This window comes from Chelonoidis abingdonii, chromosome 3 (assembly GCF_003597395.2).
Source record: "Chelonoidis abingdonii isolate Lonesome George chromosome 3, CheloAbing_2.0, whole genome shotgun sequence".
In the NCBI taxonomy this organism is placed as follows: Eukaryota; Metazoa; Chordata; order Testudines; family Testudinidae; genus Chelonoidis; species Chelonoidis abingdonii.
The window spans coordinates 104033582-104059943 of record NC_133771.1 but is presented as its reverse complement, the minus strand read 5'-3'; the positions used below and the strand labels follow the sequence as shown (position 1 = coordinate 104059943).

The 26362-nt window shown below is 40.9% G+C and overlaps 2 protein-coding genes across 6 annotated transcripts in view; one reads left to right on the top strand and one right to left on the bottom strand.

Annotated features, from left to right (window-relative positions):
- AKAP7 (A-kinase anchoring protein 7) overlaps positions 1–26362 on the bottom strand; it is a 145440-nt gene that overhangs the window by 57706 nt on the left and 61372 nt on the right. For 4 of the 5 annotated variants that reach the window (XM_032800788.2, XM_032800792.2, XM_032800791.2 and 1 more), the window contains exons 6-7: positions 22199–22311; positions 9004–9148 (exon numbers count right to left, since the gene is read on the bottom strand). In XM_032800788.2, the coding sequence (XP_032656679.1) occupies positions 9004–9148; positions 22199–22311 (258 nt within the window). Of the gene's footprint in view, positions 1–6596; positions 7231–9003; positions 9149–22198; positions 22312–26362 lie in introns of those variants that run through there. The other variant, XM_032800793.2, reaches the window with a different exon arrangement.
- On the top strand, positions 12594–15124 carry MSH5 (mutS homolog 5). Its single transcript, XM_032800780.2, has one exon. It carries the CDS (start codon positions 12653–12655, stop codon positions 15122–15124), a length of 2472 nt encoding a protein of 823 aa, XP_032656671.1. The 5' UTR covers positions 12594–12652.

Below are 26362 nucleotides of genomic sequence, written 5' to 3'. Positions count from 1 at the left end.
CGACCTAATTTTGTAGTGTAGACATACCCTGAAAAACCTTTCTCAGAGGAATATCTGAGTGGTATCACATTGTAGGGGAATTATTCTAGGGTGACCCAAGCAGTTTCCTTCTGGTACTAAGAACTTATATTACCTCTTTTACTGGTGTATTAAGTTATCTTCAAAGGCACACTTCCAAAAATAAAAATGATTTTAGTAATATTTCCATTCATCATTAAAAACCTAATTTACTCTTTACCACTTCTATGGTTTGTTTTATTTTCACATTTTACTTAGCTTGAAATGGCCACGGATAATGAATATTTAATTTTAATACATAAAACTTAATAATGTTAGATCTATGCTTATACTCAAATAAATTTGTTAGTCTCTAAGGTGCCACAAGTACTCCTGTTTTTTTAGAGCACTGGTTCTCAACCAGAGGTCCAGGGTCCCCTGGGGGGCCGCAAACAGGTTTCAAGGGAGCCGCCAAGTAGGGCCAGTGTTAGACTTACTGGGGTCCAAGGCAGAAAGCCAAAGCCCCACTACTTGGGACTGAAGCCCGGGGCCCTAAGTCCCGCCACCCAAGGCTGAAGCCGAAGCCTGAGCAATGTAGCTTCACGGGGACCCCCATGGTATGGGTCCCCGAGCAAATGCCCTGCTTGCTACTCCCTAAGGCTTTTATATGCAGAAAGCCAGTTATTGTGGCACAGGTGGGCGGTGGAGTTTTTCTAGCATGTGCGGGGCTCAGAAAGAAACAGGTTGAGAACCCCTGTTTTAGAGTGTAAAAAGAAAAAACATTTTAAAGCAGAAAGCTATTTAGGATTGAAGTAGCTATTGAACATCATTAAATATTATTTTTTAGTACGTGTTGTCAAAAATCCAGCTGTCAGCTTAATTTCATAGCTTCACAGAGTCTAATGGCAGAATTGACCACAGTGATCATCTAGTTTGACTTTCTGTGTAAGAACGTCCTCAAAATAATTCCTAGAGCAAGATTTTATAGAAAAACATCTAGTCATAATTTTAAAATTGTCTATGATGGAGAATCCACCATGACCCTTGGTAAATTGTTCCAATGGTTACATACTCTCACTGTTAAAAATTCATGCCTTATTTCCTGTGTATTGCTTTAGTGAAGACACTATATGTTAGCACGTAGTTCTTGTGTTACAGATGGTTCTTGTGTAGAAGAGCACAGAGTTTTTCAGCAAAGTGCATGTATATCATTCCAGCAGCTCAGGACAAATTCACCACAGGAGTGTGAACCACTGCATAAAAGTGTGAAGAAATACTCTCTACTAGAGCTTGACCCAGGGAATTTTGTATTTATAACCAATCTCTCTACTATTTTAATATTTAATATTTATAGATCGTGCCATACATGTGCATTAAGTTTTTACACAAAGATTAAAGATACAGCCGCCGTCCCCAAGGTCATGCAGTCTAGGGTAGGTAATACAGGAGATGGTGTGATTTATGGTACTGGATATGGCAGACAGGTCAAGCAAGGTGGGGATGAAAAGGATCACCCCTTGAGTTGTCTGGATAGAAGGAATTACTGACTTTCATGAGCCTAGTCTCGTTAGAGTGGAGAGGGTGGAAATCAGATTATAAATAGTCAAGGAATGAGCAATGAAGAAGTCAAGCCAGCAGGAGTAAAAAACACACTCAGGGAGCTTGGACACTAAGGGATGATAGGTGGAGGAGACAGATTGTTTAAAATAAGTGTTTTGGGATAATGACGGCTGAGGGAATGAAGCCAAAGCATCTCACTTGTGGGTGGTGAAGAGCCTATTTAATCAAAACTGTCTTCACTGGTTGCCGATGTTAGTCCTTTCCAGTATGAGGAAATTTTTGGTTATATTATGGATAAACTCTATCAGATTTATCTTGAACTAGGTGTAGCCATGGAAGCAAGGCAATATCTGAAGCAAACCCATGTCAGATATTCGCTCCTTTGGTTTCAACCAATGTCTTTTTCCACAACTTGTACCACATACCAGAACTAGCTTGGATCCTTGTCCCTCCTGCCTCATGCAAGTCAGTGGAGAATTACTGGGTACTGTGCTTGAGCTTGTCAGTGCATCCCTTGAGGAGGGCAGGCTGCTGACTGGAAACATATGTTTTGGTATCGGCTCTTTGAGCCATCTCTTAATATTGACAATCTTTTGACTATCAACCAGTATCTGATCTTCTGTTTTTGATTAATATTAGAGAAAAGGTTGTGGCAAGATGACCTTTCTGGATGCCTCTGACTTCTTTGCCCCTTGGGAACTGGGATTTGAACATGGGACTGGTACACACATTATTCTTATTGCATTGGGTGATGATCAATAAGGATCAGGTGTCCATATTGATACTGTTAGATTTATTCTTTGCCTTTGGTACCATGGATGTCTGTGGTTCCTGGTAGGAATAGAGAGATTGTTCTTCTGTGGCTTCATTCCTTTCTTGCTGAGGGACGCCGAAGGATTTTGTTGGCAAATTATCTGCTGCCCCAGGCTGTCTTATATACGGTACCACAAGTATCTACTCTGCCATTTCTCTCATTCAAGGTGTATATAATGTTAAGAGAGTTAGTGTGGAGATGTAGGCTGAAGTGTTCTCAGTACACTGATGGCCCCCAACTTTATATATCTATCTCATCCAGCCCAAAAAAGGCCATCAAATGTCTTTCTCAGAGCCTGGGTGAGATTAGTGCAGGGATGAGAGCCAGTGGGCTGAGATAAAGAGTGAGATGATAATGGTGGTAAAGTAAAGCCATCAGAACATCTTGCAGATGTTCTGCAACCCCCGTGACTGAAAGGCAATTCTCCATCCCTTGTAACCCAAATTTACAACTTGTGGTTAGAGTCCCAGCAGCTTTTAGACAGCTAAATAGCAGCAGTGACCTAGAGTGTAGTTTATTTCCTCCCTCTTCTGTATCCGACCAGACAGTTATGGCCTTTCCTCACAAATGTCGAGCTTGCCAACATGATACATTTTTCTCACCTCTATATTGCACTTAGGCAATAAATTCTACAGGGGGCTAAATCCTAAATCCAGTCAGAAGCTGAAGCTAGTGGAGAAACCAACAATCAGAGTATCTTGCCATAAGCATATGACACATGCTCTCAGACCTGCTCTGACTGCCTTTTGTCCACAGGATGGAGTTAAGATGATGGTTTTGACCTATTAAACTCTAAATGGTTTGGTACTTTCCTACCTAGGAGACCTCCCTCTCTTGCCATGGCAGGCTGCCATACCTGAGATGAGAAGCAGATGTTCGATGCACTTCGGTATAAAAAAAAGGGAGATGACTCAGAGAGCCTCATGGCTCTCACACTTGTTCCAAAAGAGGATGAATCTGTTGTAAAGCCCATCTGTTTCATCTGGCATTTGCTGCAGTTGGATGTGAGATTTTTGTAATGTGTGCGCTGACTGATGTTTGGGTGGGAGGAGAAATGTGCTGCTGTTCTGATTTTTCTACTGATTTTTTTCATATCATTTCTTTAATTATGAGAGAAGAGACCTACAGCCCAGTATAGGTATCTTTTTATGTTGTATTGAAATCCAAATATATAAATAAAGTGCTGGTTTTAGCAGCACTCAGAGCCTCTCTCAGACCAACAGCTACTCTAGGACACAGCTTATACAAAGTCCCTTCCAGTCCTATGATTATGTGATTTGTGTAAGTACATTATGCGTGTTTGCATTTTTCAATGTATAGAGACGGGAGAAATTTAGTAGGTACCCACAATTAAGTCATCCTAAGTGTGTAAAGATTTATACTGTGCTCCCTAAGGTAGTCACGGTGCTGGGCTTTTTGTTTTGTTTCCAAGAATGACCCTACTCATTTTGTGGATGAGGGTTCGGCATGTTGCTGTAGCTATGCCTAGTCTTCACCACCCATATCCCCATGTTTTGGGTTTTCTGCACCCATGCAGAAAGGCCTGCTGGTACTGTTGCCTGCACACTCTGCTGAGCTTAGTAGATGTTTCTCTCTAAAGCGTTGTTCCAAACTGTGAATCTGCTACCTGCTGTGTACATGTTTGCAGCTTGGCAGGTGAGTATCTCACCTCTGCACCTTACAAGATCAAGCCTTTATACTTCCAGATTCTTTCTGTGTTTCAGTATGTTTTTAAAATGCCAAGCTGACAGGTATTAGGGCTTGTAATAGCAGTGGTAATAATAAAGCGGTGTAATTCTTTATATAATGACTTCTCTTTTAGTCAGTCAGTTCCCTTTTTTGATCTCCCCACATCATATGTGTATCCTAAAAGCTGGCCAAAACTCTAGCTGACAGAAAGTAAATACTGCTTTGATGCTTAATAGTGTATTGTTCCACATACACGAAACAAAGTTCAAACAAATGTAGATATACAGGACTAGAATGAACTAGAATCACATAGTGCTCTTTGTTTGACCTCTATCCTTATATGAAAAACTCTATTTACCTCTTTCATTACATTTCTGTCACACGTAGAGGGCTGCATTCACTTCCCTCTGTGGTTAATTTAATACCTAAATATTCTTGTAACCAAACAGTTCAGAAAAAAATCTATTCAAATTATATTTTCAAATATTAATGATTGTTTTTCTTTCTGTGAGGCTCAACATTTAGTTTTTCTAGCCTCTGCCTTAAACACTGTGTGCCAACCTTGCATGGGATCAAAATATCAACTTGTGTTAAACTTGAGTTTTGGGAAGATAAATGCATTAAAGACTGTCAGATGCTCTGGAATCTACTGATGGAAACTACTATTTAAGAGCTATGTATTATTATTATTATTTATTATTTATTATTATTATTAATTACAAAATTTCAGAGGAAGATTACTATTCTTTCTCACAGGGTGTTGTGAAGCTTAGTTAGTGTTTGGGAAGTGCTGAGATACTGTGGCAAGGGTAATCCCTATCAATTAACTACAAGGAAAATAATTTAGTTTTTTCTCAGAAAGGAAAGGATTTGGTTCCTAGTCACGAAAATGACACACTCCACAAAGTCTTTGTTACCACACCATGGCTGAGTCAAACCCAACTTGCAAGCATCCTGCTCTTCCTGTAATAACAGCTGATTGATTGCTTTATAAGCAATTCTAATAAGATTCATATTTTAAATAAATCTGTGTAATTGAATATTCTGCTTTACGTATTCCAAGGTATCTATGAATTTAGTTAGTATAATAAAGCTGTCAGCCAATGACAAGTGCAAAAATAACACTTAGATTTAAACAAATGCTTACAACAACACGGCCGACAGCTGTCAAATAGGTTTATCCTTGTTGCAGAACGGCTTTCATTTTGAAATATTTATTATCCAAATTATTTAGCCGAAGAGACATATTCTAGAATACTCTGCCACTTGTAAATAATGCAGCCAGCCCAAATTTCATGCCAATTAAAGCCTTCGTACCACATTATATATAATCTATTGTCCCACGTTCAGTAGGTAGGTAGATTATGCATGTATATAGAATATATGTATGCATGCATGTGTAAATGTAAATAAAATATACATAAATCTTTTGAAACATTTTTGGCTTCTCTTCACATTGCTGTCACCAATAATTCAACCATAACTATCCCAATCTGTTCTTTTTCTACTCCAGACTGTGTTTCATTTGCCATGTGCAATATCCTCTAGTATAATATGAAAAAAAGTGATTTTTCTATATTTTGTGAGAATAGAGACAACTCAAGTGCAAACTAAAATTGCCTAGTATCATCACTGGTGACAGGTACTTAGCATTTTAGTCCCTTATATGTTTAAAGTACTGTAGAGACATTGACTAGTAAATCCTCGCAACTCTCCTATGAGACAGGTCAATAAGCATTACTATCCTCACTTTACAGATGGAGAAATTGAAATAGAAAGGTGAAGTGACTTGTCCAAGACAACACAGTAAGTCACTGACAATGCCAAAATTAAAATTCTGGACTTCATGACTCAGCAGTGTGCTTATTGCTTCAGGAAACAATGAATTCCAATGCCAGCACTTGCATAAAGATGGTCAAAACAATTATTGACTCAGAGACAGTAGCAGCAGCTGTGCATGGACACATTTGGTCTACAATGCAGTTTTAGTTCTGGCATAGTGTTGGGAATGCAAGTAGTAAGATCTTTGAGGGTAGCCAGAAGAATAGTAAATTATACAGAGTAACTTCTAAATATTGTATTGTGTGTTAAGTAGAATATCAGCCAGAGAACTTAAAAAAAAAAATGGTACAATGAGTAATTCTGATACAGTCCTGTCAGTGGTTTGAGCATTGGCCTGCTAAACCCAGGGTTGTAAGTTCAATCCTTGAGAGGGCCATTTAGTGATCTGGGGCAAAAATCAGTAACTTGGTCCTGCAAATGAAGGCAGGGGGCTGGACTTGATGACCTTGCAAGGCCCCTTCCAGTTCTAGGAGATAGGCATATCTCCAATTATATATATATATATATATAAATTTGACTCTTTTACCAAAATCTCCTTGACTGAAAGCATAAGGTTAGATGAGGATATGCTTAAAACAGAAGAGATTTCCCTTAATTATGTTCACCCTAGAATCATAGAAATAGAAGGTGGAAGAAACCTCGAGATGACATAGTTCAGCCCCCTGCACTAAGTCAGGACCAAATATACCTAGAATATCATCACTTCAAAGGTTTTGCATAATATGGGGACATGCTTAGAAGCATCCCAGAAAATAGAGCTTATTTGCTGTGAGATTTCAAAGACTTGAAGAAAAAGAGGCAGTTTTCCTTTAGAGCTGTTTACAGAACAGGAGGTTCCAAAGAGAAGATGTTTCCATTCAGTTACTAGTGATGGAAGTAGTAGTCTTGAAAGATTTTCACATCACTACCTGGATTGTCCTTCCCTTCTACGGAAATTCTCACTCTTTTTAAGAGTGAACATTTTCATAAATATCTCCAGTATTCTTTGGTGTGGGATGCAGAAGAGTAGAGGGGCCTCCCTGTGAGGTTTTTCCTGTTTGAGTGGCTGCTGATTAGTTTCACGTTACTTTAAAAACTGTTTTGATTAGGAATTTGTCGGGGGAAAATGTTGCAAGATATAGGAGAAGTAAAAAAAAAAAAAATTCTGTTTCTGTGATGAGTGTCTTAATTTTGGAGTCTTTCTCCACAGAGTTTCTTATTCCTGGTGCCTTTTTAAAAAAGAATACATAATGATAGTAGGTGTTTCCCTGCTACTTTAATGTAAGTCATGGTCTGTTCCAATAAATGTGACAATTTTCTTCTTGAGCTGGAACACTGCTCTCTGCCATCTTGCCAAAAGAAGCACAAGAAGAGCTCTTGATTATTATTGTGTACATTTCTGTAGTGTTTTGAAAGGAATATTCTTTTCCACATTTATAAATTGTAAAAGAAAAGAGCTATAGTAACATTCAACATGAACCTTTGGACATGACACAGTTTGAGGCTGTTGTTATTAGTCTTGCCTATCAAATTTTGGCGCATGGAAATTATCCCAATGGCTCTTAACCTTTCTAGGCAGGTATACCACATTATCAAACAAACACCAGCTGTACTAGTTCAGATAACACACTCCCTGAACTGAATTGAACTGATGTGACATGGCCACTATCCTCTCCTTGCCTTAAATATATTCTCAAGCACCACCGCTACCATAATACTGATACAAAATCAGACAATTAATGATAGGTAAAAAAGCAAATACATGTATGAAAAAAAGTATATTTCTCTTTGTGCACCCTTTAAGTGTCACTTGTCTCCTTAGTCTGTAAATTCTTTGGCGCAAGAGCTGTCTCTTCATACACATTTCTACAGCGTCTAACACAGGCCTGCACAACTCGTAAAGTGGCGACGGCCACATTACTCCAAAGAAAACAGCTGAGGGCCAAAACCTGACGGCCCCGCGGAAACATACCCCCCCAGCACCTCCGGGCCCCGTGGAAACACCCCGCACCAGCACCGCTCAGCCCTGCAGAAACAAACCTTCTTTCCCCAGCACCGCCCCACCAAAACAGCTGTGGACCAAAAAGGAAGGTTGGGGGTGGGGAGGTGACACTTTATTTTAAATCAGCCAGGGGCTCCCAGCTGAAGAGGTGACTGGGAGCCCTCAGGGGCAAATTAAAGGGTCTGGGGCTTCAGCGGCTGGGGGAACCGGAGCTTTGCGGGGTTGCTGAGGGGAGCCCGAGCCCTTTAAATCCCAGCCCCAGCCTGGCCGCCGGAGCCGGGATGAAATTCAAAGGGCTCTGGGCTCCCCGCAGCCGCAGGGAGCCCTGAGCCCTTTAAATCCCGGCCACGGCCAGAATTCAAAGGGCTCTGGGCTGCCCGCAGTGGGTGGGAGCCCAGAGCCCTTTAAATCCCAGCCACGGCCGGGATTCAAAGGGCTCTGGGCTGCCTTCAGCGGCGGGGAGCCCAGAGCCCTTTAAATCCCAGCCGCGGGGAGCCCAGAGCCCTTTAAATCCCAGCCATGGCCGGGATTCAAAGGGCTCTGGGCTGCCCGCAGAACACCGTGTGTGCGGATTTAGAATCCCCCCACGGGCCGCACAGTGAGCCTCCCCGGGCCGCATGTTGTGCAGGCCTGGTCTAACATAATGAGGTCCTGATCCTAACTGGAGCTCTGGGCATTATTGTAATTTTTTTTTTTTTTTAAATCTGTGCCCACTGCTTCCAACTCAAGTTTATTTCTGGCTGCTCTTAACAAAGCTGAACAGACAAACTCATTGTTAAAATCACCATCCTGCAAGCTCTCCATGTAAAGAACTAACATGGAAATTAATTGAAGTTTCTTTCCTGTAGGGCTTGCTGAACTTAACACAGGAAAGGGAGGGAAAGCCAAAAGTACATAGAAGCATGAAACTCTAGTGCTGAGGCATGTGTCATTGGTTGGGAGCAGTAAGTAGCTTAACTGCCAAAATGTTACCATATTTAATTCGGATTTGACGCCCATGTAACGTTTCTCTGCAACATTTGCCAGACAATCATTCCCAGTACTAACAGCTTATCAACCTCTTCAATTTCAAACAAAATTCATAAAATTAAGAAATAACACAAAATAGTATTGTACTTACCAATCATGATAGAGGACTCACAGTGATAGTAGCCATTGGGTTGCTTTTTTTTCAACATGGAGCAAAGATCTAGGCGGTACAGGGTTTCATCTCCAAAATAGTGGCTTTTAAAATTCTCATACAGGTGCGGGTCAATTTTTCTCACCTTTTAAATAATCAAAATTAAATTACTTTAGTCATTTCACTAGGAGACCAGATTTTCATATTTATTTTCTATGATTCTGTTTGGAACAAATGTTTTTCTAGAATGCATTTAGAAATATAAACAAACAAACAAAACTTTACACTATAAAGTGCCTGATTCTTTGGTCTGGTTGAGCTGTACTCAGTGCAGGACCTGAGGAGAAGTAGGGGGAGTGGCATTATACCACCTTTATGCCACCCCCGCCCGACCCTCTGCCAGTTCAGCCCCCAGCATGAGTTAGAGCAGTCTTAGAGCAGCCCAAACTTCCAATGGCTTGTAACAGCCCCCAAAGGGCCATTACACAACTGGGGATTATTTTGGCTCTGTCAACTCTACTCAGGGAAAATTTCCCACTATTGAGAGAATCCCAGTTGGCTGTTTAGGGCAGCCTTCCTCATGCCTTTGGGCCACCAGAGCATGGTGGTTTCTACCTAGCGAAACTAGGCTTTTTGCCCTGCTTGTTAACATTTATAAACTTTCATATACTTTTTACAATTAAGCTTACAATTAGGGTAAACTTGTTGGCCTCATTAACACAATAGGGTTCTTTCAGTGCATTGATTGGGAGGAGGCAGTTATGAGTCAGTGCTTTTGCACAGAGATGTTACAAATGGGGAGTGAAGTTACAGGGCACTGCTGATGAAAATGTTTGGTGTGGGATTGTAACAAGGTAGCATGTATGGGGCAGGTGTGCCATGTGACACAGACTTGGCAGCTCTGTCCTGCCTGCTGACATTTCAGCTGGATTTTCACACCTGCAGCTAAGGTGTGAGCAGGCTGTAGGCATTTGCCTGCAGTTATGCCTTCCAACTGCATGGGGCCGCTATGGCATCAGCTAAGTTTCCTCTTTTTCTGCTCCCTCTGCTGGATTATAGTCAGGCAGGAAGAGGCAGTAGTGGTTGGCAGAGGCAGCAAAATCACTGCAAGATGGGAGGCCTAATATTGGTATCAAGTGTCCACACTTGGTGAGCTGCACCAGGCTCCACCAATCAGAAGCCTACAGCAAATAGTCCAGCCCCAGATGATAAGCAAAATATCCAGCCCCCCACGTACAGCACCCACTCAACATGGTATCTCCAGTCAATCACCCTTCTACTCACCAATACCAGGCACAGCTGTCAAATTTAATGCCACTCCACATCCACTCATTACTGTGTGGGTCGGGGTGTGTTGACCATACACTGGTGTTTATGGTGATATGCAAATTATGTGCTAATTATGTGCAAATAGAAATAGCAGTTCATTAAATTTGCAAAAAAGCCATACAGGAGCTGCACAAAACTTGATATTTCTGGTGGGGGTGAGGTTATGAAATGGCATTTGTCTGTGAGTGGGTGGGAGGCAGTTACGGAACTGTGCTTGTATGTTGGAGGCATTTAAAGGCAGTGTCTTTTCATGGGGGCGGTGAAGGAATTATAGAGTAGTGCCAGACGCATGTTTATCTCTGGCTCCTCAGCCTCCCTTTTGGGGTCCCTGGCTGGCCAGCAGGCTGGGCTGCTGACTGAGACTCCCTCTAGTCTGCACCTGCCAGCCAATCAGCACCCGCCTTGCCCTCAGCACCTCACTTTCAATGAGGGAGCGGGAGACGGAGCAGCTGAGGCAAAAGAACGCTGAGCCGCCAGGCAGGGACAGCGACAGCCAGGATCGGCCACCAGCCTCGCAGCAGTGAAGACAGGCCTGTGCTGCCACGAGGTACTGAGTGAGCAGAACCAGACTGTGGGACAGTGCTGCTCTTTATGGTACGTGGGGGCTAGAGAAGAATTACAGACCACAGCCCTGTGTGGGGGCAGAGCTGTGTGGATGGGGGGCGGGTGAGAGTGGTGCTCTGTACCGCGAAGGGTTATGGAGGTGTGTGGAAGCGGTGGGGTTTAGAGGATGCTGTATGATCTGTGGAGGGGGGAAAGGTGGCGTTACTGGGTGGGCCTTCTTCAGGGGAAGGTGAGAAGGGAGAAAAGTAGGGTCAGGGGATGTAGTGCGCTGTGGGAGGGTGTAGATGAGTGGACTCTCCCCTGCGGCGCCTCCTGCTGGGAATTAGCTCATTCCAGCTCCGGAGCGCCCTCTGCAGGCCAGTAATCCACCTGTCCTCTGGCCCCGTGCCTCTCCCTGGACCCCAATGCCCTTTTACCTGGGGTGCTGCCCCCTGGCAGTAACCCCTCAGTCTTAGGGTCTCCCCTCCCCAGGGAACCCCCACCTACTATTCCCACCTCGCCTCAGTATAAGGCTACTGCCAGTCATTGTCTAGCCCCATGCCCTGGGGCAGACTGCAGTATCAGCCTACTCATCATTGGCAAGGAGGATTTGGACCTGCTGCCTTGGCCTACCCCTGGCCTGCCCTCTGCAACCTCCAGTACCTTTTAGCCTAATGCTAGGCCACAGCCTGGGGCTTTCCAGGCTGGAGATCCCCAGCTGCAGCCACTGGCCCCAATTAGCCCAGCCTGTTAGAGCTGATTTCTCCAGCCATAGCCTTCCCCCAGGGCTGTTTTAAGCCCATTAGGGCAGGAGCGGGGGTCCACCCTGCTACAGGGGGGGAAGGAGATGAGGAATGGGCAGGGATACAGATTACAGCTCAGTATCTGTGTGGCAGGGTCCAGTCCTGATCAGAAACTGGGCTGAGGGAATGCTCTGCAGCTGATAGGGGAAGGAGAAAGAGGCAGGTTAAGCCCCCAGCCCAAGAAGAGCTGCCTGGCTTACATGTGAGGTGGGTGGGTAGGAAGAAAACAGAGGTCTGGGAGAAGGTTTATGCTATGGGAGTGGCAGCTGGGAGGGTGAGTTATGAACCATTGTTCTGCGGGGAGTGGTCTCTGCATATGTGAGACTAATGTGATCACCTGGGGTGGTGTGTTGTGAGTTCATATGGAGGGGGGGCTTACAGAGTAGTGCTGGGTGTGTAGGTAGTGAGTGTGGGGTGGCATTGTGTGAATATGCCCATGGAGGTGGGTCTGTGTGCATAGAATGGTCATTTCCATGTGTACTCACGAATGCCCATACATGTAGTTATGGAGTGTGACTGTATGTCCAAGCAGGCAGTTAGGTGCTGACTCTACTAGCTTTTAATTTCTACAGAGTAGTTTCCATAGCCCACTGTACTCACAGCAGGAAATGAGATCCATTCCTCATTATTATTCACACTAACCAGGGATACTTGGGGCCTACTAGAGCCAAACTCTCAGCCCAACCATCCAACTCATTTCGTGGTTCAACACAGCCTGCTCATTACCTCTTGAAGGAAGAGGATTTGCATACAGCAGGAGTGTGGGTAGAGAGGACTGATGCAAGCAGCAGAAAGCTGTTGGAAAAGGGGCAGGCGGCCCAGAGAGGGAAAGGAGTGAAGTGGATCAGGTAGTAGCTGGGAGGTGGATAAAATGGACAAGTGAAGAGAGTCAGTTCCTGGGGAAGGGATTTATGTGATGTGTCCAACAAAAATGTCCATCTTCACCAGCCACACAGCTCCTGGAACTAGCTAGAATGAGCACCACTGCTTCACTGAACACCCATTGTCTCCCACCTCCACCTGTGCCTGAACAAGAGGAGGAGCAAGAGCAACCTCAGATATACATGTGTGTGTTGTGGTATGTAGGGCAGCTGGGGATCACTTATTATGACACAGGAGACTGCTCAGTCTACTTCATGCCCGACATGCCTGATAATGACGACCTCAAGCTGCTGCAGAAAGTGATTGATGAAGTCCTTCCTCGATGTATAGTGACTAGTGCCAAGCAGGATCACAACATTGCCAAATTCCTGACCAATATAGGTGCTGCTACTGGGGATGTGGACAAACCAGAAATTGTCCTCTTTCCCAATATGGACTTTGGCCTGGAAGTGAGCAAACAGCGGATCCTATCTAGGCAATTCCCTTTCATTCCCTCTCATATGACTGCAACAGAGAAAATCCTCTATTTGTCCTCCATCATTCCCTTTGAGAGCCCACTCATGGTACGAGCATTAGGTGGGCTGTTGAAGTTTCTTGACAGGAGGCGGATCGGAGTTGAACTGGAAGATAGCACAATCGGAGTTCCCATCTTGGCCTTTAAAAAGTTTGTGCTCATGGATATTGTGAATATGGACCAAGATACTTACTGTGTCCTACAGATATTTAAAAGTGAGGTGCATCCTTCTGTTTACAAGCTGGCCAGTGGGCTGAAAGAAGGACTCAGTTTGTATGGGATTTTGAACCGCTGCAGGTGCAAGTGGGGAGAGAAACTGATGAGGTTGTGGCTCATGCGGCCCACCCGGAACCTTACACAGCTGAACAAACGGCTGGATGTTATACAGTTCTTCTTGCTGGCTCAGAACCATGAAACAGTCCTGACTCTTCAAGACTGCCTCAAGAATATAAAAAATGTACCTCAGATTCTGAGAAGAATGACTCTTTCACATACAAAGGTCAGTGACTGGCAGGCACTTTACAAGACAGTTTATAGTGCAGTGTGCCTCAGAGATACATGCCGCTCCCTGCCTAGCAGCATCGAGCTCTTCCAGACCATTTCACAGGTCTTCACCGATGATCTGCACTATATTGCCAGTCTCATCAGCAAAGTGGTAGATTTTGAAGGCAGTATCTCAGAAAACCGCTTCACTGTCAGACCCAATGTGGATTCCACCATTGACGAAAAGAAACGAAAGCTGATGGGTCTCTCAGACTTCCTTACAGAGGTGGCCCGGAAGGAATTGGAGACCCTGGACAATCGGATTCCTTCCTGTTGTGTCATCTATATTCCCTTGATTGGATTCTTGCTTTCCATTCCACGGCTGCCCACAATGTTGGACAAGAGTGACTTTGAGATTGAAGGCCTGGACTTCATGTTCTTGTCAGAGGATAAACTGCATTACAGAAGTGCTAGGACAAAGGAACTAGACAGCATTCTGGGTGACCTGCACTGTGAGATCAGAGACCAGGAAACACTTATCATGCACCAGATGCAGACAAAGATCTTGGAGAAGTCGGCAGTGCTTAACAGTGTGATTGAGTACACAGCGCATCTAGATGTGCTGCTAGCTCTGGCAGTGATGGCTCGAGAGAATAGCTATAGCCGCCCATGCTTTACCCACCGCCATGGCATCCACATCAAGGATGGCAGGCATCCACTCATGGAGCTATGTGCAAAGACTTATGTGCCCAATCCTGTGAACAGTGGTGAGGCTAATGGGCGGATAAAGATCCTTACAGGGCCTAACTCATCTGGGAAGAGTGTGTACTTAAAAATGGTGGGCCTTATAACATTCATGGCCCTAATTGGCAGCTATGTCCCTGCTGCAGAGGCTGAGATTGGGGCAGTAGATGGGATTTACACCAGGATTCACAGCAGAGAATCAGTATCTTTGGGACTCTCCACTTTCATGATTGATCTCAACCAGGTTGCCAAAGCAGTGAACAATGCCACTGAAAGGTCCTTGGTACTCATTGATGAGTTTGGCAAAGGGACCAACACAGTGGATGGCCTCTCCCTTCTGGCCGCTGTGCTGAGGCACTGGCTCAACCAAGGAACTCGGTGCCCGCAGGTCTTTGTCTCCACTAATTTTCACAGCTTGGTGCAGCTGAAGCTCCTTCCTGACACCCCTCTTGTGCAGTACTTGACAATGGAGACCCACCAAGATGGAGATGAGTTAATATTCTTCTATCAGCTCAAGGAGGGGGTGTCTACTGTTAGCCATGCTGCCAATATTGCTGCACTGGCTGGGATGCCACCCAAAGTGATTGCACGAGGAATGGAAGTATCAGAGCTTATCCGAAATGGAAAACCTATTAGATGTATTGATCATCCATCCAAAGGGAACCAGGTAGAGAGATGCAAGTCTCTGGTGGAAAAGTTCCTTTGCCTAGACCTTGATGACTCTCATGTGGACTTAGAGAAGTTCATGAGTCAGGAAGTGCTGCCCTCCGCAGCCTCCATTCTGTACCCATGTAACCCTAGAAACATGGACTATATGCTATAGGCCTCCATTGCTGTCAAACAACAAACATTTTGGTGGGAGAAGCTTAAAATGTCCCTATAATTTTGATATTAATGGCAATAATATCCCTTCAGTGAATTTTCTTCAACTCTAAATATGAAATGCAATCCAACATACAGAAGCAACCACCCAATATCCAGCTGAAAAACCCCATGGACAAGAGATCTATGCTCTCCAGGGGAAATGAAATAACTTCTGCAATGATCAGTAATGTGTCTGACCAATGCTCCGACCCCATATTTAAATTTTAAAATATTTTTATTGTAAAAGTTATGTTTCCTTTTTCCTGTTTCAAACAAATGTTGTGGCTACCTATCTGTGTGAGATGTGACCTTTTTATCTAGTAGTAGCAGCGCAGGAGGGCGGGAAGTCAGGAACCTTGGTTTCTCTTCCATCTGTGTGACCTTGAGGTAAAGTCTTAACCTCTTTGTACCTGTTTACTCATTTGTAAAATGAGTACATAATAATCTAACTACTTCAGAGCACATACTGAGGCTTAAAGGTTTGTAAAGTGCTTTAAGATTGACAGATGAAAGGTGCTATAGAAGTACAACATAGTCATTGTGTACAGGATCATAATTTGGGACCTATCCATGATACATCCTTCCTCAGCTGATAATACTGTAAGGGTAAAGTGTTCAGTCCCTAATGCAAGAGAGTGTGTTGCATCACACTATAGTGACTCTTCTAGTCACTTTCAGATCAGGATCAAGACATTGCACAGAAATGTGTATCCTGTTCCCTTGAATCAGAAAAAAAACATTTGTAACTGTGCAGGGCATTGAGAATGAGGATAATAGAAGGGAAAATGGGGTGATGTCATGGGCTGTAAGACATTTCTTACACCACTAACTGTCTTGTCCAGAAAAATGGCACACCCAGTGGGGGTTGGTGATGCGGTGATTTAACAACCTTATAGTGTATTACTTCTGGGGAAGTCCACATTCGAACTCTGCTTATTATTGGTCACCAGTAGAAACTTAATTGTAGTTTCATCCTGCTTGCTGCTGGATGTTCACATAATAAAGCAATCACATAATTTATCTTAATGGACAGTCTCTGCTCAGCAAAAGCTAGGAGCTGTCATAAATGGAATGTTGCAGGGCAGAATCAGCATGCATTGGCAGAACCATGTGAGGATGCATTTTGGTTTGCTGAAACAGGAACTGCTCTCTCCCCTTTGGTTTTATATTATAAGGATCAAACTTTATTATTTTTGACTCCACTTACTTTTAGAAACATACAGAACACAAGGGAATTGAAGAATGTATTGAGAATTTAAGACAGAGATTAACATTTTAAATTATCTCCGAGTTTTAAATGAAAATTTGAGGATGGGGAAATTGCATTGGGAGGAAGGTGTGGCTAGTCTTTTGCTTCCTCACTCCCCCTCCCCTTGTACAGACCATCAATGAAAGAATCTTTAGTGAAGACAATGTTTGACGAATGATGTAATAACAAATGTTCATAGCACCAACCAGCAACAGCAGAGCATATTGTTAGATAAGTAAAGCAGAAGTAGGACTCAGTATGCTGACTTTTCTTGTGATGTGACTCAGCTGCCACATCCAAACAAAATGGCAGGGCATCTGACAGCTAGGACTGAATGCCAAAACTATGCTATTGCCGCTCACGACAGAGCTAGCAGAAGACGTAGACAGTGCTACTATATTTTCTTTATGCTGAACTTGCTTGAGGATGGTGGTTTCAAGGAGCTAAATATGCTAATTTTACTTAAAATGAGGAAAGGTTTGCATCAGTCATCCACTAAGAAAAAAAATTGTTAACTTCATAACTTTCAATGCTAAATATCTTCTAATTTGTTTAGTGTATGTAGCTGAAAATGGCAAGTATAATTAATTAGTCAGATTGCATATCAGTAGGATTTTGATTGAGACAGAACTTTGATTTTGTTGCAATGTTGTGATTTTTCCTTTAACGCATTATGTGGTGTGCTATCAGACTACAAAATATACAACTATAGATTCAAATAAAGAAAACATACAGTGGTGACAAATTAACACAATTACAGGAGACGACAACAGGGATAAATTACAGCAACAGGCAGTTACTATTCTTTCCAATAGAATTATAATGTACTGTCTTCAAAACAATGTGCAGCAACTATGCAATTAACTTATCACTGCAGTTAAATCATAGACTCATTTACCTATAGTGGCCTAATTCACCACTGCACTGCAGCCTGTACAGTCACTTACATTAGTGCAAAGTGAGTTGAAAATATTCCCGATCTGATTGCATTTGCTTTGCAAATGGTGTCCGTGACTATGCAAGCTGCGGAGCAACAATGAATCAGGCCTTGTGCCGTTACTTTTAAAATAGCCTTGCCTGTGGTTTGTAATTACATGATTTTGTTTTACTCACTAAGGACCTAATTAAGCAGAAATGATCAAAGAAATTCAGCATAGTCAGGCAGTACAATTTAAGGACTCAATTTTATAATAATATTTGCAGTTCTTTAGCCCTTTGCATTGAAGGATTTTGAATCACCGTACAGCATTTATCAATGAAGCCTCATAACAAATAAGTAATAGATTGAGTCAGTCACAACCTCTCAATACTTCATTTCACCAAAGTCACACAGCAGTTAGTGGTAGACCTGGGGATAGGAGTGTTGTCTGTAACCACAAAACGAACTCACTTCTTTCATTATATATTGTAGGCAATGTGTGTCCAGCACTGGACAATGCATAGAAGATATGGTACCTGCCCCATATATTTTATTGTTGAAAGCCCCAGCCCTGGAAAGACTTACACATATGCATAAAGTTATGCATATGCTCAAGTCTTTCCAGGATCAGGACCTAAATTGTTTCATGTTATCTCCTTCCACAGGGGCTCATAGTCCAAGGTAGGAATGGAGAATGTGGTATCAGCATTTGGGGAAACTTTTCAATTAACTCATTCGTCCCCAAAATTGTCCCACTGGACCTAAGGGGCCAAGTTTGATTAACTGTCTTCCACTTCCATCAATTATTGTAAACTATGTTCTTTTTCTCACCTGAGAAACCGGGGGGAAGGGGGGGAAGAATTCCAGAGAGATTTTCTCTCTTCCAATTAACTCAATGTAAATGTAGCAGCTAATGTTTTCATCCTTCATTAGCTTCTATTCCATTAAATAAAAGAAGTCTGACTTTTTACTTTTCTGTAGCTTTAAATGTCTTAAGGGTAATCTCTTGAAGAGATTTACTTTTCACACCTCTGTAGAGTTACAGAACCTTCATTTTGAACTCAGTAATTTCTTTTATTAAATATTTTACAGCCTTGGAAAAGTAACTTTTCAGAATTTTTGTTCCTCAAGAATTTTCTATCTTTTCCCCTGAAGCTCTAGGTATATTTGCAGTAGATGGAGAAATGTAATGTTTTATCAATTTTCCCAAAATGTAATTTAAATAAATTTAGTGAGATCAGTAATCCTCTGAAGGGTTGGGTTAACTGCTTCTTTAAGACAGAAAACTCCAAAATTTTAATTACTTCTGTCCTGAATGTTTATAACTATCAATCCGGTGGTTTGTATTTTAAATTATTTTTGATCTATCAGCTGTTACTTTACAATGTTATATATATGCTCTTCCTACGATAACCTTTATTAATTTTTCTCTGTTACTTGTAATACTGTTGTTGCATGATCTAAAAATTCATTTAAACTGTTGTTAAAATGAGTTATCTTCACCTTTTTATGCTTTGTTTATTTACTATACTAAGAGGAAATGTGCACAAAGAACTGATTAAACAATAGGAAACAAAGAATGATAGTAAATGCTGCTTCTTAAGATGGAGCGAGTTTTGACAAAGAAATATCCCATTTAATAGTGTTTACTGTTATTTAATATCAATCTCCCATGGTATTTTCTATGGCATATCACTTAATAGCTAAGCCACTAGTATATTTATTATTCAGTGTTCTGGAGAAGTAATATGAATTAGGATGACAGTAATTTGATTTTGTTATTAGCTACTGTGGAGACCAACACATTAGAGTACAGGGCAGCATTATGTTGATTAAATGTAAAATAATGCACATTGGGAAAATAGTAAATATCTCATACACCCTAATGCCATCTGACATTAAAATAAATAACATTAGAAATAACTGTGTGTGGTTAATGAACATCTCTACACAGTAGTGTGACTTTTACAATAGTAAGTGCTATGCCATGTCAGCCAGAACTTGTGTCCTGAAGTCTTTAGTTCCTTCCTTGATTTCCTACTTTTTATGTTTGTTATGCCCTTAAACTACTGTGGTGTATCTTTAAAGTTGTATTCAAAAAGACTGTTTTACAATCCAAGATTTTATTCAACCCAACTATATAATTTTCTACTTAAGCATTTTTGATACCTGTTAGTGGTACTCCCAATGTTGTCTGTAAACATTTTCCCTGTAATGTTTATCAAAATAAAATACTTTGACATTAGCTTTTTATGTATACATTTTAAACAACAGCACCTTTTCTTTTCATGCAATATTTTGACAAATAATGCTAGTTCCAGGAATAACTTTACTTATGCATGTCAAAGAAGAGAATGATAAGAAATTCACATAAAATGCTATACAGGGGCAGAAAAAAATAGTTGCATGGAAATATAGCTCGGTTTAAAATGATGTAACATCATAATGGGAACTGGAGTGGAATATAAACTTGTATTAAATAGTTATTGTGGGTCACACTTTTGTGTCCATGATTGCTTTTATGTTTGTTCTCTTTCTTACCATTGTTACCTTTATTGATGTACTATTTATAATCAAAGAATCTAGTGTGGAGTTTTGCATGAGTAAGGCAAGTAATAGTGTAGTTAAAAGGATGTGTCATATCTCTTTTCTTGCTTGTCCTGGAATTCAGCACAGCATATGCAGTAAAAAGAGAGAGGTCACAATACATACTGTGCATAATCCAGATATGGATTATGAACTTTGTTTAGAAACTGTTTTTTTCTGCCACACAGTGTCAACAGAAAACAATCCAAACAAATCAAGAAGCATAAGTCTTTCTCAGTACATTACCTGTACCCCATGATAAATAATAACCTTGTACATTTAATTAATTTTATCTCGTCTCTATCTTCCAAAAAACAGAAGACAAACGTGGTAACATTTTTGCTTATATAGCACCCAGCACACACAATGTGTGTCCTGATGCTACATAAAAGTTTTTAAAAGCTTAAATAAAGTAGTATGGTTCAACAACCAAGTGAAACAAAGCCATTCTGCCACAATCTACTATTAAAAACAAACTTAGGTTAAAGCTTCCACTTTTTTCATGTGATAAACAGGAGATGGGAAAACGAAAGAAAAACAACCTTTTTTTATCTTAGCTACAACAGGGGGCTTACCCCAGGAGATAACAAAGTATTTAAGCATGTCCTTTGAGTGTATTGATTAATCAGGACCTCAATAGGTGGACCATACAAACAAACTATGGTCTAATGGGGAAAGCTGTACCTGAAGAATTCCATACCTTTTATATTGTTTCACGTACGTATTGCTATAATTGGATTGCTTGGAATCTTCTTTATTTATGCTAGACAGAGCATCTGTTCCTGAAGTTGGCACCCCCTGATGTCGCAATGCTTACATACCTCCAGTTTGCACATAAAATGTAACTGACTTTCCAGGTGTCTCCTCAGACAAATCTGTCTATAAGCTAAACTTCAGACAGACAGTAATTATGTTACCAGGTTTAGAAGACAATCACAACTATAATGAATGCTCCTGACTTTTCTTATCAAGACCACCTCAAAAGATGGGACAAACATTGCTAAAATTTGTACACTATATTATCAAATAACAGAGAGTAAATTTTGCAATTAGTAAAGTTATTTCAAATACATGTATTCTAAGCACATTTATTACAAAGTATTTTTTATAAAATCAACTGACCTAAACAGTTCATATTGTTTCTGTCAACACTGCAGTGAAGCAATTGTTTCCCCAGCTCACCAAAGGGAAAAAAAATGTAACACTTGGTTCAGTATAACTGAATGAGTTCTTAAAACTGAGTTAAGCTCAAATAAAACAAATGTTTATTACTTAGCACTTTCAAAATATCCTAGAGGAAATCCTGCCTCAGTTGAAGTCAATAGGAGTTTTGCATTGACTTCAGTGAGATGAGGATTTCATCCCAGGTTTATTGAAACAGCACTCTCCCCCACCTTTTTTTTGTAAGCTTCAGAGACAATGAAGTGTAGAAGGGGGAGGAGAGGAAGTTAGTTCAAAAGTACAAAAAGAATGAAAGTCAGATATGGTTTTGATCTGTTGAATTAGCTCCATTTCAGAGTATTGGATAACACTATATAGATTAATAAATAACTTGCAATGAACAAACGAGTATCTCATTTACACAAGCAAAAGCTGAGATAAAGAACAAATATTTTGGAGATCTCCTCTGCATCTGTTCACATCAGCATACATAATTAAACATTTTTAGCAAAGAATATGAAGTTAAAATAGCTTGCCCTTATGGCTGATCCTCAATTACTGTGCTTTGGTTCATGCAGAAAGTTGCTTGCCTTTTTTGTTTTCCCATTAGAATGGAAAGCAGAATGCCACTGGGAGAGGACAATGCAGTTGCAAGAAAAACAGGAGGACCTCCCCCCAAAAAGGCAGCCTGAAAGATATGATGTATCAACTCATATTATTATAAATGCTCTTCATTCCAGAGTCAGTAGTCCTACATGCTGGGCAGTTAATTTCCGTATAATTCAAAAATCTTTATTTAAGGTACACTGGAGCAATAATCCAGACAATAATTGTAATCTTTAGATTCTTTTGCAAGATAAAATAGACCATAATTGTTAACATATCGAGACTATCAAGAATAGTATTTTGTAGTACAACTTTGGACAAAATATTTTACATATTCACTGTTTTCGTAAAAGACTAATATTTTAAAGTCTTACCAGCCCACCTGGTTACAAAGAAGTCGAACCTTGACTGCTCTAGAATATGGCTAAAGTAAAACTAGTGTGCTTACCATTTGTTCTCTAAAATAAACTTTTTGGATGGTTGCTGTCGTGCTGCATCAAATTTGAGCTTACCTGCTTACGTAGCCCTGGTGATTTTGACAGCTTCATGAAGGTCAAGTGAGGTTTAAAAGTTCTGTTTTCTCCTGCCAAGATGCCCTTTTCTTGAAATATCTTCTGCATGGTCTCTGGGGAATGAAAAATGCAGAGGCCCTAAAATATCAAATACTGTGGATGCTTAAAAATGTGCTTTTAACTGTAATACGAGTCACATCCATCCCATGTGAAAAGTGAAGATAATAAGAAGGGAAAAACAGCTTTCTAGTTTCCTTCAAAGCTGCATGTTATATCTGAACAGAGCAATTTGATAATTGCAGCTGATCTGAGACACAAGTTACTTCATTTAAAAATAAATAATTGGCAATCTATTTAAACCAATCAATATCCAGTCTAAAATCTGGATAGTACCTTTACATTTAAATTGTTCAGGGATTGCAATGATTGAAGCAATTGCAAACTACAAAAGAATAGTTATGGATGATGAAATTCATTAGACAAAGCTATTCTGTGTCAAATTCTATGATCCTTATTTGAATGACCATTTCAGGCCAAGGGAATTTTGCTTAATAATCACCAAATTTGGCCTAATTGTGAAGGGCAAAGATTGAGAATAGATCAAATGTGACGTTCTTCACCAGTGCTTCACAGTTAGACGTTTGCTTTTTATTTAACTATCTGTTGCCTTTCTGACACCTGTGTAAAGTGGAATGTGCAGTTCAACTGACTGAGAAGACTGGAAATTTTCTTTTTCATGTGGCTATTTGCCTATATCCAAAGCTAGGCAAAGCTTGTATATTGACCTCTCTTACTCCCTCCCAGCCCATCTACCTAGAGCAATATAAATGTTCAACTTACTGGAAGTTAAATCACCACAACTACAATCAACACTAATGAAATCTACCATAGTGGTCTTGCACTCCATTAGACCAGATACTATCTAGAGTTAGCCAGCTTGAACACTACATAGGGTGTTTGCAACTGTGCATACTAGGGCATGGCTATACTGGAACATTCAGGAAAGTTAAGGTGGATCAACTAAATATGTGAAATCAATGTGCATAAGTTAAAGAATGTTAATCTCCCATGTGGATGCTCTCACTTAAGAGTAGAGTGGTCTTAATCCTCCTTGGTCATAATTTTTTTTAAAAAATACTCTCTGAAATGATACCTTAGAAAATTAAAACTAAAACTTGTTTCCTGACTATTCTGTTTTTATAAAAAGACTAAACAGGTTAAAGTATGAGTATTAAGTTACAGCAAATTAAGGTTACTTTACTCCTGAATGAGAGCATCCACATGTGGAGTCAGTGGGGAGGAGAGGTTTAGGGTTAAATGAGCTTTAATATATGTTCCTTGACTTCCCACCTTTAATTGATTTGCCTTAACTTCCTGAGTATTTGTGTCTGTAGACAAGCTCTTAGTGTTTTCAGTGGGATGAGTCACACAGTATGTAAAGTTAAGAATGTGCCTAAGCCTTCATAGAATCAAGATCTAAAGAGGCACTGCAAAGTTTTGAGCTTAAAATTGGTCTAATTTAAAGCTGTGGTTACAGTACGTTGTGGAGAAAATCCTCTGGATTTGAAAAGGCATAACTCCACATTATCTTTCATATTCTTTAAGTGAATATTTCCCCCAAGCGCACTCTGTAAAAATACATAACTAAAACTAAAAAATAGACTATTCATAACATTAGTTAAGAAAAAAAATTATTTAGGTTTTTAAGGTATAATTTTAGAGTGTATTTTTAAAAGAAACTTAAATTATGAAAGATACCATCATACTGTTTTTAAAATCCAGAGGATTTTACCATATTTATTTTTTAATTTTTTCAGTTTGCTAAAAGAACACCTACTGTAAGTAGTTGTCACTTGGCCATATATTTAAAATATAGGTCCGCATCCTGCAATCACTTATGCACACATTTCATGATATGCCAATTTGAGTTCAACAAGACTATTCTAAAGTATTGAGTTGTGCACATGCTTAAGTGTTTGTAGTATAAGGCCTATATGTAATCAAAAAAAATCCTTACCAAAATCTGTTCACGTATTGCATGTTTCTGCGTCCCCACACACATAGAGGTTTGTTTTGCAGTTAGTTTTGAGTGGTTTCAGCTTTTTAAAACAGAAAATAAACTACAGTGATAGCACTTATTTAAAGAATACATAAGGGTCAATCCTATGCTTGTTTCTGTGGCCATCAAAGATTCTGGTAGCGGAACTGGTAAGGGAGTGAACAGGATTGGTTCGGGGGGGTGCAACCCCTGCACTGTGTGCAGATGAATTCTAGGGTAGTTTCCTGCACACCAAGGCAATACGGATAGGAAGGGGATGGTGGACTGAAAGATTCGCTCCTGTGTAGATCCTTCCATACCTGCAGAGGGGGCATATCAGGGTTCTGTGACTTGTCCTATTAAATCCTCAAGGCTGTAACACTGGTTGAAAAGTGGCTCTGTGGAGAGGATTCACAGTCTATGGAAAGGAATCACTCTTCATTTTCTCATCAGTGCCCAACCTGGCGATTCGGGCAAGAAACAGGACTGAAGGTTTTCTCCATAGAGAATAACATTTTATAACAGAAAAGAGAAAATATGTTGTGCGCATTCTAAACATGATAGTGGCTTTATTTACTTGCAGGACTAAAACCCCACAAATCTCTGTAGACTGACTTCAGTGGGAGCAGATTCCAATGGCAAAACTCCTATTGACTTCAATGGGAGCAGGATCCAGCCCTATTTTTATAGTAACCAAAAGTAACTAACAAACTCCAGAAGTTCTGTTGGCATCTGTGGAAATTGATTTTTTTTTTTTTTTCAAAATTGCTTTCCTTTTTTTTAACTAGCTCTAACTCAAGGAGCCCCACTATGTCCAATATGGAGGTGAGGTCGGATGGAAGGAAAATGGACTCCTAGATCAACAGATTTTCACTAGTACTTATCCTAGCCATGCATATGCAGATGCATTCAGTAGCTTATTTCATACCATGAAATAATACTCCTGGGTTCTATTCCCAGCTCTGCCGCTAAGCTGCTGCAGGCCATTGGGCAAGTCACTGCTCCTCTCTATGCTTCTGTCTCCCTCCTATCCTTTGTCTTGTCTATTTTGACTTTAAGCTCTTAAAGGCAGGGACTATCTCTCTGTCCATGTGTACATTACCTAACCCAAAGGGCACTGCTCTTAGTTTGGGCATCCACGTACTACCATAAATAAAATAATAAATGCTATAATGATATAAGCTGCCTTTCCTTTTCTCCACCTTCCAGAGCCACTGGACTTTATGCAACAATGGGCTCCTCCTGAAGCACCTCACTATTCTTGGGGAGAAATAAAGTTTGGCTATGTACTCCTTCCCATGGGTACATAGCAGATGGGCATTGCTGGCATATGATGGCGTATATTACACTGGTGGACATGCAGGTGAATGAACCGGTGATGGTGTGGCTGATCTGGTTAGGTCCTGTGATGGTGTCACTGGTGTAGATATGTGGGCAGAGTTGGCATCGAGGTTTGTTGCATGGATTGGTTCCTGAGTTCGTTAGTCCAGACAGTCACACTTTCAATCTCGAACCCCTCTACTACAAAGGAGAAGAGAGCCGATGATTAGGAACTTTCTTCGTGCACACACCTTGTGGTTCGTCTAAGGTTAGCGTCGGGCTACTTGAGGCCAGTAAACTGGTGTAGTCCCAGTACGAGGGCTACTGTTCAGCGTTATCACCTGAAAGTATTCTTGGAGGGAACAGTTGAAATAAGCTTCCAATCACTGCAGAAACTGTATCATGTTTGGGGGGTGGCAGGGCAAGAAAGAGAGTCCCTGAGATAGAACAGACTTTTTCTTCGGCTGAGTGAGCCTCGAGATATTAAGTATTGGGAATAATTGACGATATTGCTGGTGGGTTAGGCGTCCACGGTTGGTGCCCACATGTGGCAAGTAGGGTATTAGACAGTTGTCAGTCTTTTTCCTTTGTAGAAGGTGAAGTGTAATGTAGAATCTCCTGGTCTTATTTAGTGAAGCCCGTTTGCTATGAAAGTTTGTTATTTATGAGAGTTTCCGGTTGAGAGACTCTTTTTTGATGTCTTTCCTGTTTGCCTGTATAGGATTCTGATCAGAGTGGTTCCTCAGTTTTTTTTTGACAGAGTAATAGCATAAATCTCTCACTGTGGTCGTGTAGTAAATGTAGAC

Excerpts from the sequence above, each read along its gene's own strand:
- MSH5 (XM_032800780.2), top strand. The coding sequence starts at position 12,653 with ATGAGCACCACTGCTTCACTGAACACCCATTGTCTCCCACCTCCACCT.